The sequence below is a fragment of the Chelonia mydas genome, chromosome 3, assembly GCF_015237465.2.
Source record: "Chelonia mydas isolate rCheMyd1 chromosome 3, rCheMyd1.pri.v2, whole genome shotgun sequence".
NCBI lineage: Eukaryota > Metazoa > Chordata > Testudines > Cheloniidae > Chelonia > Chelonia mydas.
Genome location: NC_057851.1, coordinates 102389299 through 102405564, shown reverse-complemented (window position 1 = coordinate 102405564; position 16266 = coordinate 102389299). Strand labels below are relative to the sequence as shown.

General features: G+C 40.0%; 1 protein-coding gene across 5 annotated transcripts in view; it reads left to right on the top strand.

Moving 5' to 3' along the window:
• NHSL1 (NHS like 1) overlaps window positions 1–16266 on the top strand; it is a 248368-nt gene that overhangs the window by 92185 nt on the left and 139917 nt on the right. Inside the window, exon 1 of one of the 5 annotated variants that reach the window (XM_043543034.1) lies at window positions 5418–6325. The exons of 2 other annotated variants lie outside the window; for them this stretch is intronic. In XM_043543034.1, the coding sequence (XP_043398969.1) occupies window positions 6124–6325 (202 nt within the window). In that variant the 5' untranslated portion in view covers window positions 5418–6123. Of the gene's footprint in view, window positions 1–5417; window positions 6326–16266 lie in introns of those variants that run through there. 2 more of the 5 variants (XM_043543019.1, XM_027820568.3) reach the window with 2 other exon arrangements.

The following is a 16266-nucleotide window of genomic DNA, read 5'->3' as shown; positions in this document are numbered from 1 at the left end:
AAAAAAAACATTAAAATAAATGAGATTGTTTTATTTTCTTACTGGGATAATAAGAGGGTTCACATGAGCTTGTTGCTAAAGACAGGATGATCTCTCTCCAGACCTTCTAGTATGATGCTGCATGATCTCGCATCAGTTCAGTTCTATTGTTCTGTAGTAGTAATGTCTTTTTGTTCTCGTGCTCTGTGGAAATTTTCAGAAAATTCTTCTGTAGACAGAAGATGCCATTTTAAAAAAAAATGTTTTTGGGCTCTTTTGCCATACACTATCATTTTTTCTCTTTTTAGAAACACAATCCAGAATTGTCCACTGTTAGCTTTGGGTTTGATGCTGGTACAGTACACCAAGCATGCTGTCTTTTGTGCCGTTTCAATTCATGTCGGTATAGAAGTAGAGAGATGTGAATTGTTCCATGGAGCCACCTTGTGGCTCACCTGCTGATCATTATATCAGGGTACTCAAGGCTTAAAGACAGCTTTAGACACTGATTCCAACAACATGACTTCAGTTATTCAGAGCACAGATGTTTATAAGCTTCTTGATCTGTGAGTAAAGTCAAATACCTTCGTGATGTGAAGGAATCCATAGTGCAATGTCTGAGATTATAAACACACCAGTCTTTATGCACTCAACAGGAGCTCACGTACAGTCCTGTAGGATAGGAGAGGCAAAGCCTTCTCCACAGCTTGGTCTACACTTAAGTTTTGCCTACATAGCTATGTCAGTTAGGAGTGTGAAAATTTCACACCCCTAAATGGCATAGCTATGCCAGCAAAAGCCTCAGTGCAGATGTAGCCAAAGGAACTCTCTTGCCACTGATAGAGCTGTATCGGCAACCCTTTCTAGTCTAGACAAGGCCTGAGACTCCACATCTAGAATGCTCTCTCCCTCGGCATATACTAAAATGTCTCAATACTTTAAGTGTTTCTCTTGTGGTCAGTGATTGCTTAATTCATTTTTATGTTGGGGGGGGGGTGGATTACTGAGGGATTTTGGTTTGTATTAATTCTGGAATTTATTAGGCTAAGCTGACTTTTTTTTTTTAATAAGGAATATTTCTTATTTTTGTTGGGTCACTCTGTAAAAGATTATTTTATTTTTTATTTTGGTTCCAAGCAGTTCTATATGAAGATTTTGTTTAAAGATGACAATGGCATTTGGCTCACATCTCCCTTTAAAATAAAGTTCATTTTACTTTCTTGTTGTTGATGTTTTTATAAAAACGTCAGATTTAATGAGCCTGGTTCTACTTTCACACCAATGTAAATCAGAAGTAACTCAGTCGACTCGAATGGAGTTGTGCTGAAGTCAAACTGTTGTAAATAAGAGGAGAATGAAGCCCAATCTGTTCCAGAAATAAAACTCCTCAAACCTGCCCACTGATAGTGTGGAATATATTAGCTCTGTAAGGGCTGCAAACATGCTTAAAGTCCCAGCTTGTCAGCAACGATGTATGATGCTGTGTATGAAAATGCTGAAGAGTTGAGTGATTCTGCCTGCCTTCTCCCATTGTTGTGTTCAAACAAGGTATGAAATGCCTGTCTGTGCCAATCAGTATATTAATTCGTTACAAGGTTAGCGGACAGAGGGAAGGTGACACATGTCTACATGTGAAGATCCACAAGCCCAAGGCTGGATTTATTGTGGATGGAGAGCTTGGATTTTAATATTGCTGCAGGCTTACTTTTTTGTAGGCCTGACGGATTTGAAGTGTGTGTGGGACACAAAGAAGTATTGCAATTAAAAAAAACAAATTTTGGGATACTTATCTTTGATAATACATTTTTTCCATTTCCCAATTAAACAAACACCCTCCCCTGGCTAGATCTTCACTAACAAAATATAAAAAAACAAAATTATTCTTTGCAATTAGACTGTAGTGGTCTTTAGAAGGACATAGGCTGTTTATGTCTGTTAATTTGTTCCATTATATCTTTGCTTCCTGCTCTGAGAGCAATGGAGGGCAGCTGCATGGCCTAGTAAATAGGTTGCTGGACAGGGAGTCAGGAGATGTGGGTTCTGTTCTCACCTCTGTAACTTACCTGCTGTCTGATTGGGGGCAAATAACTTCATCTCTGGCTCTTTTTCCCCCTCACCCTTTGTCTGCTTAGATTGTAAACTCTTTGGGAGAGGGATTGCTGCTTGCTATGTGTTTGGGTACAGTGCGTAACACAGTAGGGCTGCAATTTTTGGGGGGACCTCTAGGCCCTATTGCAATAAAAACAATGAAGTTTTCTATGGCATTATTGCTGCAAATAGTATGGGACTCTGGGTTATGGTATTATAAGGCTTGTTATCTTTCCAGGCAGTTTTATACTGTGCCTGTCCAAGTAGATCAATGTGCCTTTACACAGTATTCAGTAACAGTTCTGAAAGGCGAGCAGACTCATGGGCTTTTTGTGTCAGTTATAGCCACTGAATTTCTTACTTGCCTTCAAATGATTTTCATGGCTGGAGATCATCAGTCACACTGTGTGAGGTGGCTGCAGATAACAGGTTTGGAATTGTCTGAATGATTTTCTCATAGAGTCTGAGCAAGTATGAGTGATATTCATTTTCGATGACTGTCTTATGTTCTCAGGTGGCGGTCTGTTTACAGATGCATTGTGAAAGGTTGAGTACAAACAAGACAGTTCAAGGAGCTTTTGATTTTATTTAATCTGAATGCCTTTGTGGCTGTCTAACAATGATTTTCTTTAATACCTAGAGAGAGAGATTGTCCAGGAGGCTCCTTGCTCTTGGGCAAAGTGTTTACTCACCATGATCAGTAAGTTCTGTAGGGAGCAATACTTGTGAATCATGTTGGATAATGTCTAGCCAAATCATCAGAAATTAAATTATAGGAAATGTAGGGATTAAAGTAGCATGTGAACGGTGCCAGTAACCACAGACCAACCAAAAACAGAGCAAGTCTGAGTTTTGTACTAAACTGAAACTTTTTTTCCTTGCAACAAATCTTTTAGTTTGTTGGCCTTAGGGAAAAGTCAGTGGCTTCAAGTCATTTGCATTTGCTTACTTAAGAACTTTTAGGGGAGTTCTGTGAAGAATGAACCACAGTAGGTAGTGGGAGTTCTGAAGGTGTGTGAGTATCATAAAGTATACTGTGTTTTATCTCTAACCGTAAACGTGGAACATATTTTTTTCTGTTAGCCTTTCCCTCGATCCCACCTAGCTTCCTCTGGGTTTCTAAGAACTACTCCCTCTTCTGTGATTCATGGATCTAGCCAGAGTGTAATTGTGTTAAGACAGTGAAAAATAAGGTCTTCATTTTAACCCACTTGATCCTGAAACCTAAAAGCTCATTTGCACGTGTAACAGATAGCAAGGAAGAAAAATTGTAGGATTGGAAACTAATATCACTGAATAGAAGTTAATAGAATTGTGCCCTTATTTTTCTTACACTGGTCTATAAAAGCCATTTATCTTATAAGATACATTTCCCATTTAAAGTATGTCAGATGCGAACATTTTCCATCTCCCTTGCAATATACATGAGGCATTTGTTTTGAACATGGTGCATCCTGTAATAATGGTCGTATAGTGCCTTTCCATTTTCACTTTATAAATTAAGTCTAAAATATGTATATGGCAATAACTGAGTGTTGGACTGGTTATATTTTCCATGGAGCAAGCCAGCAAATTAAAGGAGATTGAGAGGAAACAATCCAAAGGTACAAGATAAATTTTCCCCCTTAGAGTTGCTTCCTATCCTATTTGTACAAAAGGACAAAATTAATTGTGATGTGATGGCTGGTGCTGAGTTTATAACATTTAATAGTAGTCATGACTGTATGTATTCATCTCTGTATTTTCTTGTTGAATTGTCTGAAGCTGTATAGTGAATATAGCAATATTGCCAACTGCAAGTGTTCATAAATCATGAGTCAGGTCCTCAACTCATGATATTGGCTTAAAAATCTTGAGATATTAAAGGTATAAATGTTGGGTTGTTTTTCTTTTCCCTTCTGGCATTTAGGCTTTTAGGGTGCACTTGGATCACATTTTGAATCTTTTTTTCCCTTAAACGTCAGGGCTAGAAATTTACCTCTTCTTATATCTAATATGAGATTCTCACATAATCCAGTGCCTCCAGGAGTTGGGACTTCAAGAACACCAAATAAAATCATGAGAGTTAGCAACATCGGAATAGCTTTTTCACTTGTTTAGTTGTAGGAGTGGTGAAAGGCCTCAGTCTGTATGTGCATGTGTGCATTACCTCACAGGGTGATTTAAATTTAAATGCAACCTATTAAATTATTTACAGAAGACAGTTGGCTAACCCATTGTACTCTGTGGTAGGAGCCAAAGGTCCCTTTAATGTGCCTAGTTGATTCATAGGGTAATCTGATACAGTACTTAGCTCTTTGCTTCCTAGCCAGTAAATTAAACCTTATCCTTTTATTATGAGTCAGAGTACCATAACTTTTGGAAAAGGCGAAGCTTGTTTTGTAATGGTTTCTGAAGGGTTTGTGTTAGCAGATTTTACAGGTGTGTGGGAGCGCATCTATGTTCAGTGGAAACCTTTGTGTGTTCTATTATAGTGTAAATCCTAAAAAAACAAAACAAAAACAAAAAACAAACAAATAAAATTCCCAACCCCTAGACATTGGCACTTGACAGCTAAAAATAATCTGTTTTTGCAGCCATTTGTTTTGCATTAGCATTATTTAAATAAGGCAGTAACACCTACTAATACCAAAGGTGGTTTCTTTTAAGATGCCATATTAGTAGTCTCTCAGTGTGGGTTATATTGTTTGATGGCTTATATTACACAGTATATCATGAGTTTTGGTGCATCTTCGATTGCTAGTTTTAAACTTGTACTCATTTCAGTGTTTTGTCTATCTGCAGTATCACAAATAATCAGGAAACAGTGTCATGATGCCTGGACTTGGTATATTACCAACTTTTATTCCCTTTCTGCCTTTTTACCTGGCTCTGTCATCCTTTCTTTCTATCCTCCTCTGACTCATTCCCTCCTTTCAACAGGGTCAGTAAACAGAAACATCATAGTAATGCTTTCAGTTATGTCAGGCTTTTCGAAAAACTAAGTTGAGATGATTTAGTGTTTACACTTTTGGTAATGAAAAGAAAAGGTCGCAACAACCAGGGGTGAAAGGCATTCAAAGCTGCAGTCACACCAATGCTGTATTGTTAGCCTGTTCAGTGCAAACCTCTTGCTAGTAGTGTACAGTTTTTGTTTTCATACTTATGAACTCAGACTTTTTTACATCACTTTATTTATTGGCAAGCCCTATGCTCTGTACATTGAATGTTTGTGCAATTTTGGATATCAGTAATTTCTTCCTTCCTACCTGAGTCTGCACAGTTGCACTTGAGTGTTCCTATTTGTGTGTGCAGAGTTCAGAAGTTTTCATTGCCATTGAGTTCTTGGCTGTGGAAAGGAGGAGTTTGCTGCCTTTGTGGCCATGCCTGTAGGAGAGAGAGCCTATCGTATTTCACTCTAATCCTAAGCGATAGCCACGCAGTCTGTTTTATTGTTAGGAGAATCGTCCTGGAGATCTCTCACTAAGCTTTTCATTAAGGGAAAGCAGGACGGATGGGCTTAGGAATCAGAGCGGCAGCACTGTTTTCATGAAGCAGAGACATAAGTACTCTAATTTATATCGTACTCTGACAACTTGTTTGATCTGCGTCTGTTTTCCCACTGTATTGTTTCTGAGAGATAGAGCAGACGACTGGATTGCAGGCTCACTCCTGGAAAATTACGTCAGGGAGAAGAGTGGGACTGCAGTTTTGGATGCTGAGTGGAGACTGAAGAAAGCATGCACTTTGGTACTGTACTTGTACACAATACTAATATGCTTTTCTGAAACTCTTGCAAGGTGCCACTTGCTGTTGTTTTTCTCCCTTTTGTTTTATTTGGCAGCTTACAAAGTGCTGTTGGCAAAGCAGCCTCAGGAGAATTGCATTGGCATGGTGACCCAGCTCCGTACTGCTGCTGGTTTAAATGCAGCAAGTGTTTTGACTCCATGAGTTGGAAGAAACCTGGACAGATCTTTTATTTCAAGATTAGCGTTTCAACAACCAACGTGAGGGGAACAGGAGCAACTCCAGAAAGGTCTTCTCTGAAGTTGAGTACTATAGTTGGCTTTAAAGAAAATGAAAAAGGAATGCACCTCAAGGTCTTTCAGACTCAAACAAAATTCAGGTTCCCTCTCGCGTGCTGTGAGCTGGATAAATTTCTCCTCCTTGTCTAGGCAGACAAAAAGATTGTTTCGCAGTGATGGTGAGCTCACGTCAATATGTAGGCAGGTAGAAGAGGACGATGAGAACTGGACCTACAGAACTCAACACAGAAAAGGTGACCCAGTTTTTGTCCACATTGAATTATGTCCTTGCTTATGTACCATTTCTCCATTAGTTTTTTTTCTCCTTCCTGTTGTCTCTCAAAGCTCCTTTTCTTTGACACTTGGGTTCTTGTGAGTAGTGATGCCCACTGGTGCTGTTAAGCCTAGTCTCTTACTAGGGACGATCTCTCCCTTTGGGTCCTACCCTGTTATTTTTAGCGAGCTTGCTTGATCAAAGCTAGCCTAGCTATGCCTACATGTGCTGCAGTTGCACTTTCCAGTTGCAGTGGAGACATACTCCAAGAGGAGTCAGTGTGACTCTCCCAATGCTGTGTTTGAATAAGCAGGGCAGAACTGTCCTGATCTTAGCATGATCTTGTAGCAATGTCCTTGGTGTGGTCACATCATTTCTATGGGAATTTATAGAAATCCAAGTGGAAAAAGCTGTGAACTTTCTTGATTGGGAATGTAACATTTATTTCCATGGTGTGTTAAGTAGATTTTGTTTATGTACATTTACATTTCAGTAGTACATGGGGGCAAGGCTTGTGACTGGACCTCAATAGTGATTGCTGGTTTGACTGATGTTGAAAGGACAGTATTTATTTATTTATTTTTTGCTACAGTAGCAGTGCCCAATTATGGCATCACTGTTTCTCTAACAGGCTGGTAGTGTTTTCCTGACACGCTCAATATGTTAACAGGTGATAGTCGTGCTGGAAAATGGTAAGCATGTTTTGCACACACTCTCGCAGGTGGCTCTTAACTCCACTCGAATAAAAGGGAGGTGGGAATCCGAGAGAGAGAGAGTATGTGGGGTGTTAACTGAGCAGTCCACTGAGATGAAGCCCAGGAATTGCCAAGCCTTGAGTGTTCCTTTTGTGAATAAATCTAAACCCCAGCAAGGAGTTAAAATATTACTTGTGCAAACTGTTTGTAGCAGAATGTGGAAGCCACCTGTTCACAGATGTATCTACTAATGACATAGCAGAGTGAATTTCAGAACTCTGTCTTCATACCTCTGTTGACAGGCTGAACTATTGTTGTCAGTGCATTTGTCATTGACTGGTATACAGATAAGATTACTTGATAAACGGGTTGAATCGCCATTTCTCTGTTGCTGCTGGAGAATGGCCAACGCTGATTTGTTCATGGAAAACCTAAGGTGACTGATTTAAGCTGTAAGGTGACTTCTGTAGGAGCAGGCAGGCACTTGAAGGACACTTGCACTTCAAAGTGAATTTTCCCTTTCTTTTTGGCAGCAGTAGTGTGTGTTCAACCAGAACATGAGTTTGACTTACTCCAAGTCAGAAATAAATATGGTTTTAGTAAGTGGTTTGGATGTAACGTCCCAAGCAAGAACACTAAAATGGGTGTATACAATTGTGCTGTGGTACCAAGAAGGCGGAACTGGATGTTGATTTGTTCTTTTGAAGGCTGCTGAGTAACCATTTAAATGCTGTAAAACTGCTTCAGAAGGATCTTCATTTTGCAGTTGGCTCCTAATTTTTATTTTTTAGTTATTGACAAGTTTGTGTCATACAGTGATGGCTGCTGCGCTCAAGTTGGTTCGATTACATTTTGGGATGGTTTATATTGTTGGTCACAAAATTCAATGTACACTGTTCATTATTACATTAAACTCTCTTGCACCAGCTGGAAATTCTTTCCCAAGTGTTCAGATGGCATGGCTGTGATGGGAAAGGAAAAGATTCTAGTGGACTAACATAGTGTATTAATTTTGCTGGGAGCATTATTGTACACTTGATTTATTGAAAATAAAGAAGTCCATTGTACAGAATACAGTGGGCGGGGAGGATTCCTTCTGAAATTGGTCAGCAAGCAATAAAAGCTTGCAGCCTTTGTCATAGGGGAGATTACAGTATGTGGGTTTGGAGTGGGAAACAGAGGAGGGATAGGTTATGCAGTGCTAACATGCCCTACAGCTTCTCCTACAGGGAGGGAAGGCTCAAATTTGGCTTAATAATCTGTAATATTAGTTTGCCTAATGGATATCTGTTCAGATCATGACTTGCTCTACACCATTTGGTCTGATTGACAGTCTGCTGAGCAAAGGCCTAAAGACTGAAATTATATGCTGCTGCAGGTCAGGACTGAGGTGCATTTTGCCTGAGTTGGGGGTTAAGAGGAGTTTGTACTCTGTCTGCTACAAACATTCTACCCAGTGCTGTCAATCATGCACAGTCATGAGAATAACCCACCACCATGGTATGAATATTGATGCCTGACTTTGGCTTGCTTGCTTGTTTTGAAAGATAAAAATGTGATCAGATGTTCATGTTCTCAAACTAGTGCGCTCCATTGTCCCAGCACATTACGTGTTGCCATCCTTTGTAGCAATAAACCTGAGGGTGGGCATCAGTGTCTGCCTTAAGTGTCAGATGTCATGATTGTGGCACTAAGTTATAAGATGACTTCAGAGGAAAGCAAAATTGTAGATGAGCAAAAGGAGGGACTTAAAATGCAATGTCTGACTCAATCTGTTAAGGATGTCCTGTTTTTTAATTGAAATTGTATGTACATAAACAAAAGGCTTCAGTGTTGTCAGGATAATTCTTCACCCACCTCTCCTGCTTAGACAAAATGACCTTGTACATCAGTTCCTAGGACCTCCCTCCCCCTTCCTCTTTACCTAAGTGTATACAAAGGTAGAAGTGTTAACAGTGAAAGGCCTGGTGTAAACGGGCAAAGGGTCTTTATTTAGTCTCTCCTTCAGAGCTGTAACTCTTTCCCGTCTTTTGCCTCTTTATTGTGCTGCCCAGCTCTTGTTGCATTCCCATACCACTGCTAGATGACGTGCAAAAGGCAACATGTTGCTGACTCTCCACCAGCTAACTGACCAACTCCACTCATCTAGGAGCAGCAATTCTGAAACTGCATTAATAGGCGGCAGTGGGATTGCTAGGTTTACTACTTTTGTTTCTATTTATTTATTTAAAATTAATATATTAACTTGGGGGAAATCTTGAGGTTCTTATTCAGCTAAATTCACTTACATTGAAGTCAGTTGATCCAGGATTTGGTTTATATCAAAAAGCAATTCTAATGATGTTTCAATATTCAATATGAATAGCCGCATAGGATGCCTCTGTATTTTGGTACATGTAGCACCAATGTGTCTGCTTTATCAGATGGCAAATCTGTTACTAAACAGACCTTAAAAATGATTAATGAAATACTTGCTTTGCTGTTCGAAATTGCTGTGCCTCACTGCAATATGCCTTTTCCTCAGTAATTATCTCAAGGAGTTCTGACATCTCAGAACAAACTTTTATCACCATATTTCTCCTCATTTACAGGAATCTGAAATTTAGTTTTGATGTTCATTATCTGAGTTTGTCTTAAGTGAGAGAGGAAATGGGAGTAGGTGAATGTGTCATATCCCCACTTCTCATCACTCCTAGATGAAAACAAAAGAAAAAAATGGCTTATATTCTTTATTATTATTTGTATAGCAGTAACATGTAGCTGCCCCAATCTTCTGCTCCTTCCACCATCATGGAAGATAAATCAGAGAATGGAAACAGAGACTTTTAGTCAAGAATTGGATAGTGACTGATTCTTTCTGGGCTTGATCCTGTGAGTATTGAACATTCTGCCCCGGATCCAGGAAAGTACTTGACATGCTTAACTTTAAGCACATGGGCATTGAAGGCTTTTCAAGGGCTTAAGTGCTTTGTTGGCTTGGGGCCCGAGTGCTCAGCATCTCAGGATCAAGTCCCTTTGTAAACGATGTTGGAATTTTTACCCATCAGACATTGTATATTGTATAAATAGTGGCAGGAAATTAAGATATCAGAATACACAGGTAATAAGTAGGGCTGTCAAGCGATTAAAAAAATTAATCGTGCAATTATCACATTGTTAAACTATAACAATACCATTTAAATATTTTTGGATGTTTTGTACGTTTTCAAATATATTGATTTCAGTTACAACACAGAATACAACACAGTGCTCACTTTATTTTTTATTACAAATATTTATGTTGTAAAAAAACAAAATAAATAGTATTTTTCAGTTCACCTCAAAGTAGTACTGTAGTGCAATCTCTTTATTATGAAAGTTGAACTTACAAATGTAGAATTATGTACAAAAAAAAACTGCATTCAAAAATAAAATAATGTAAAACTTTAGAACCTACAAGTCCACTCAGTCCTACTTCTTGCTCAGCCAGTCACTCAGGCAAACAAGTTTGTTTACATTTTCAGGAGATAATTCTGCCCTCTTCTTGTTTACAATGTCACCTGAAAGTGAGAACAGGCATTTGCATGGCACTGTTGTAGCTGGCGTCGCAAGATATTTACATGCCAGGTGCGTTAAAGATTCGTATGTCCCTTCATGCTTCAACCACCATTCCAGAGGACATGCATCCATGCTGATGATGGGTTCTGCTCAATAATGATCCAGAGCAGTGCAGACCAATGCATGTTCACTTTCATCATCTGAGTGAGATGCCACCAGCAGAAGGTTGATTTTTTTTTTTTTTTTTGGGTGGTTTTGGTTCTATAGTTTTCGCATCGGGGTGGTGTTCTTTTATGACTCCTGAAAGCATGTTCCACACCTCGTCCCTCTCAGATTTTGGAAGGCACTTCAGATTCTTAAACCTTGGGTTGAGTGCTGTAGCTATCTTTAGAAATCTCACATTGGTACCTTCTTTGCATTTTGTCAAATCTGCAGTGCAAATGTTCTTAAAATGAACAACATGTGCTGGGCCATCATCCGAGACTGGTATAACATGAAATACATTACAGAGTGTGGGTAAAACAGAGCAGGAGGCATACTATTCTCCCCCACCAAGGAGTTCAGTCAAAATTTAATTAATGCATTGTTTTTTTTAACAAGCATCACATGGAAGCATGTCCTCTGAAATGGTGGCTGAAGCACGAAGGGGCATATGAAAGTTTAGCATATCTGGCAAGTAAATATCTTGCAGTGTCGACTACAAAAGTGCCATGCGAATACCCGTTCTCCATTTCAGGTGATATTGTAAATAAGCCGGCAGCATTATCTCCCGTAAATGTAAACAAACTTGTTTGTCTTAGCGATTGGCTGAATAAGAAGTAGGACTGAGTGGATTTGTAGGCTCTAAAGTTTTACATTGTTTTGTTTTTGAATACAGTTATGTAACAAAAAAAACCCCCTACATTTGTAAGTTGTACTTTCACGATAGAGATTGCATTAGGGTGCTTGTATGAGGTGAATTGAAAAATACTATTTCTTTTGTTTGTCATTTTTACAGTGCAAATATTTGTAATAAAAATAATATAATACAACACTTTGTATTCTGTGGTGTAATAGAAATCAATATATTTTAAAATGTAGAAAAACATCCAAAAATAACTAATAAATTTCAGTTGGTATTCTATTGTTTAACAGTGTGATTTAAAACTGCAATTCATTGGGATTAATTTTTTTGAGTTAATCACGTGAGTTAAATGAGATTAATCGACAGCCGTAATAATAAGACATATGCAAAAATCTGGTCAGAAAGCCAGAGTAGGCTAAGGGCTTGTATAAATGGTGCATTAGTCTGCCCCAGATCTAGCATGCACCAGCATGTCGCATCGTGTCTGGCCTGTGTGGACTCTACGGGCATGCACCAGAAGTGCCCTAGTATGTGTTGACATAGTACTGTTTTGAAATGGAACTACGTTAATGTGTACTAGGCAACTTTCAGTGAATGACAGCAGGGTCCACGTGGGCCAGGTACGTACTAGAATTATCATCCTTCTGATGTCCACTAATGCACCATGTAGACAAGCCCTTAGTCACATAGCATCCTGCTCTCTTTATTTTTCACTCCTCACAGTTCGTGTTCCATTTTTCTCTTGCTTAGTTTTTCTTTATCACTTCCCATTACATGCATTCCTGAAACCTGTTCAAGGGGAAAACTGTGAGCAATCATGGCTAGAATCAATAAGAATTTAGTCAACACATTAAAGATTAACAGATTGAACTGGAATTGGTTTATGTGGCCATGCATCAATATCATATCAGGTTTTCAATAAATAAGTATTGATGCATCTCTACTAATGGGTGTAGATGATAACAAGATGCTGTGACCTCAGTCTGCGTGGGCTGGGGCAGATCATTTAAAAGGTAGACCATCTATTTGGACATACAACTGCTTTGTTGTAATCTTGATTAACAAAGAGATTTAGGTTATTTTGTTAACTCTGATCTTACAATTTTGGGCATTAAGTATCTTATACACATCCCATTCAACTGTCTATTAAAATGAACACGTGTGAGAGACCTTCAATTGTGCACGCAGGGCTGTCACTGCTAAAAAGGGAGTTGGGAGACGACTGGCTGAATTTTTTTTAAGCTGTCCCCATAATTTAAACTTCTTTCCTTGAGATGAGGTGAAACCCATCAGATTTTTACAAGTCTTTGTGTCTGTTTTTTAATGCAATGGTACATGTTGGTGCAGTGACCCTGTTGTTGAAGCGTATGCTGGAGATTTCAGTATCTCTTGATAATGGTGAGACTTAAAAAATGCACATCTTGGCTGAGGACTATATTCACTGTCCTTTGAGATAATCTGTCTAATCTGTCTTGTCTATTCTATTTGAGGTTTTTCTGTAGTACCCATCACCACACTCAGGGCTAGATTCAGGGGCAGGCAACCCAGGCGACTGCCTGGGGTTCCGGGTTTGGGGCACTCTGGGCTTGGGGTGCTGTTTTTCATTGACATCCATCACATTTTGCAGAGCTGAAGGATACTTTTTCTAATGTGTGGATAGCTTTGAGGATTCTGTTGATGCTGCTGGTCACAGTCGCGAGTGGTGAGCTCAGTTTTCAAAGCTCAGGCTCGTTAAAACATGTCTTCAGTTGATGATGCCCGACAAGAGACTGCCATCGCTTGCTATTTTATCCCTTGAAAAATGCCATTGGTCAGTCTTTGGATCTCTCTCTGATGCTGTGCTTCAGTTCATGAGGGCAAAGGTGAGAAAAGCGGCCTTCTGAGCTGAAGGACCAGGGTTAACATTCTAAGGCTGTCACGACTGTAACACTATTTAATATGACTCCACCCAGAGTTGGTGCACAATTCAATTTTTTGATGTTTGTACATTTCAGTTGTTCTTAAAATTAAAAGGTTTCTACATCTTGGAAGAAACAATTTTTTTTATTTGTTATATATGGCATGAATAAATACAGATTTACAGATCTTAGCGTGCAAATGTATTGTCTTGCATGACAGGGATAAATCATGCATGCAAATCGTGCATCAAAGCCATGAAATGGGCTACAAATGCAATAAAAAATAAGGTATTCAAAAGTTTAACAAATGGGGGGCGCCAAAGATGCTCCTTGCTTGGGGTGCCATTTTGTGTAGGGCTGGCCCTGACCGCACTTCTGACTGCTGAACTGATAAATTAGGAAATGATTTTCTTCCCGCAAATAATTCCTTGTCACTTTTCAAATACCCAGGAAAGGTTTGAGATTAAGATAAGCGATGAATAGTTTGGATGCTTCTCTGGATTTATGGATACCTCACCACAGAGCCTCGCAATTCCACATCCCCAAACAATCCTTCTCAAGCAGTTTGTAGGCTGAGGCCTTTAGTAGTCTGTGTAAAGCTCATTGGCCTGGTACTGCCTGCTAATGTTAATGAAAGAGGACAGAGCTAGCTGTTTCTTCCTCTAGCATCTTCAGGGTGGTTTTTTCGCTTTTTGGAGAGTTCCAGGCTTCTTTCTTCTAGGTTCTGAGAGATTTAGGTCTTCTCCATTTTTGTGTTTTTCCCCAATGTCCACATCTGCCAGCCTCCCTCCGCCACCTCCATTACTCCATGTCTACATTCTCTCACCCCTCTTTGGTTTCCTACTTCCCCAAGGTGTTGTATACAATTAAATGGATTTTTAATTGAGAGAATTGTACCGTAGTCCTGCACAAGTTAACTCTTGGTGGAAGTTTGGAATGGGGCCAATAGCTTGCATCAGACTTTGTTGGTTTTCAAACAATTTGTGTCGTTACTGCTAGCCTTTAGCTTGTTTGCTCCTCCATCTTAATGGTTTACTTTTTTGTTATTCTCTAAGGGAAGGTAGATAATAGTTTGTTTATGGTCTGTGTTGGTGTTTTTATTGGAGAGGGTGGTTATTTCTTAGGTGTTGGCTCTAAACATCTAGGTTTCAAATTCTTTACAGAAGCTGGGGAACTGTCAAGGACATATGTGACATTATATTCTACATTCTTCCTTTCTCCTTTCAGTAAAATAAACCTGAGAAGCTATAATGCAGATACTTTTGACCTCTGAACAAAGCTTAAAGGAGCAGCTGCAGCAAATAGAAAAACACTCTATTTTGTGACTATTCTCCAGGCCTTTATGTGGACGTGCAATAGCAGCACTCTAAGGTTGCATCCCACTTATGCATTTGGGACTTTTCAAAACCTCTTTGTAGCTAGGGTGACCAGATGGCAGGAATAAAATATTGGGACACGGTGGGGGTGGGAGGGGGGAAGGGGGCAGCTAGAGGCTCACTGCCTCCATTGGAGCCATGGGGGAGGAGGGCGCACGGCCCTGGCTCTGGCCGCGAAGGGACCCAGAGGGAGATGTTGCCACTTCCAGGGAGCTGCGCAGAACTGGGTAGGGAGCCTACCAGCCCCATGCCAACTTGACGCCGGCAACCTTACAATAGCGGGAGAAATGGCGTCCTGATTGTACGTAGGCCGAGACACAGGACAAAGAGTTAAATATCGGGACAGTACGTCTGGTCACCCTATTTGTAGCTCAGACCATTGCTGCTGCTCCCCCCCCCCCCCCCCCAAAGAAAAAAAAAAAAAAGTGATGGTGGAAAACACTGCTAGAGTTGTCTGAATTTTCAAAGGCACTGTGTGCAATAGGAAGTGTTCCCTCAGCATTGCTCCACATCTGCCCCTCATACCCTCTTCTCTCCTACCCTGTCCCTTCCCATTTTCTTTCTATTTAGCTTATTCCCTTCTAATTATACCCACCTTCGGGGAGAAGGGAGGCGGGGAGAAAATAAATTGTGGAACTAACCTGATGTTTGCTGCCGTAACATTTTTTCACAGTGCTTGCATGTTATATCCCTGTACCCACTATTTAGATTATAAATTCTTTGGGGTAGGAGCTATCTTTTTGTTCTGTGTTTGTACCTAGCATACTGGGGTCCTGGTTCACGACTGGGGCTCCTAGGTGCTACCAAAATACAAATAATGAATAATAATAATAGTATATCAGCATTCAGAAATCGCTCTTCTGGACTTTGGGCTGGCCTGCCTTATCTTTTTTCAGATCCCTGCTGAAAACAAATAACAGCACAGATTCCTACCATACCAAATTTATTGCAACAGCAGATAGTGAATGACTTCATCAGCAATACAAATGTCACATGCAATACAAATGTCACAACAGTTCTGTTGATTTTGCAGAAAGATAAAAGCTACTTTCACCTTAAGGTGCTACACCAAGATTTACTGGCAAACTTCTGGTGTTTTCCTGAAGCTTAAATTCTCCAACAGGAGAGGGAGACTCTTACAGCTAGGGGTGCTGGAGCAATGTGTACTGTGAGGGTGCTGAAAGCCATAGAACCAAACTGCAAATCCTGTATATGATGGAAACCACTTCAAGCCAGGGGGTGTGGTAGCACCCCTACTTCCAGTACCTATGCTTACAGCTCACAAATGGAGCTCTGAATCTGAGGTGCCTTCTGTGAAGACAAGTCTCACCTTTCCCCTTGCCATGTTGGAAGGAAGGCAGACAGGGGAGAGGACTTCTCTCTGAAGTTGTCTAAGGAGCTGAACTAGCAGCTCTATTGCTCATGCACTTGTCCTTGCTGGTGAACCTCTTTTAGTTTGTTGTCAGGAACTGATGAGCTACAGCTAGTAGTAAAGGGCAGAGGCGGGGCACTGCTGGGGTGGGAAGCATAAATGAGAGGAGAACATATTAATGTGAGGACATTTTAGTGGG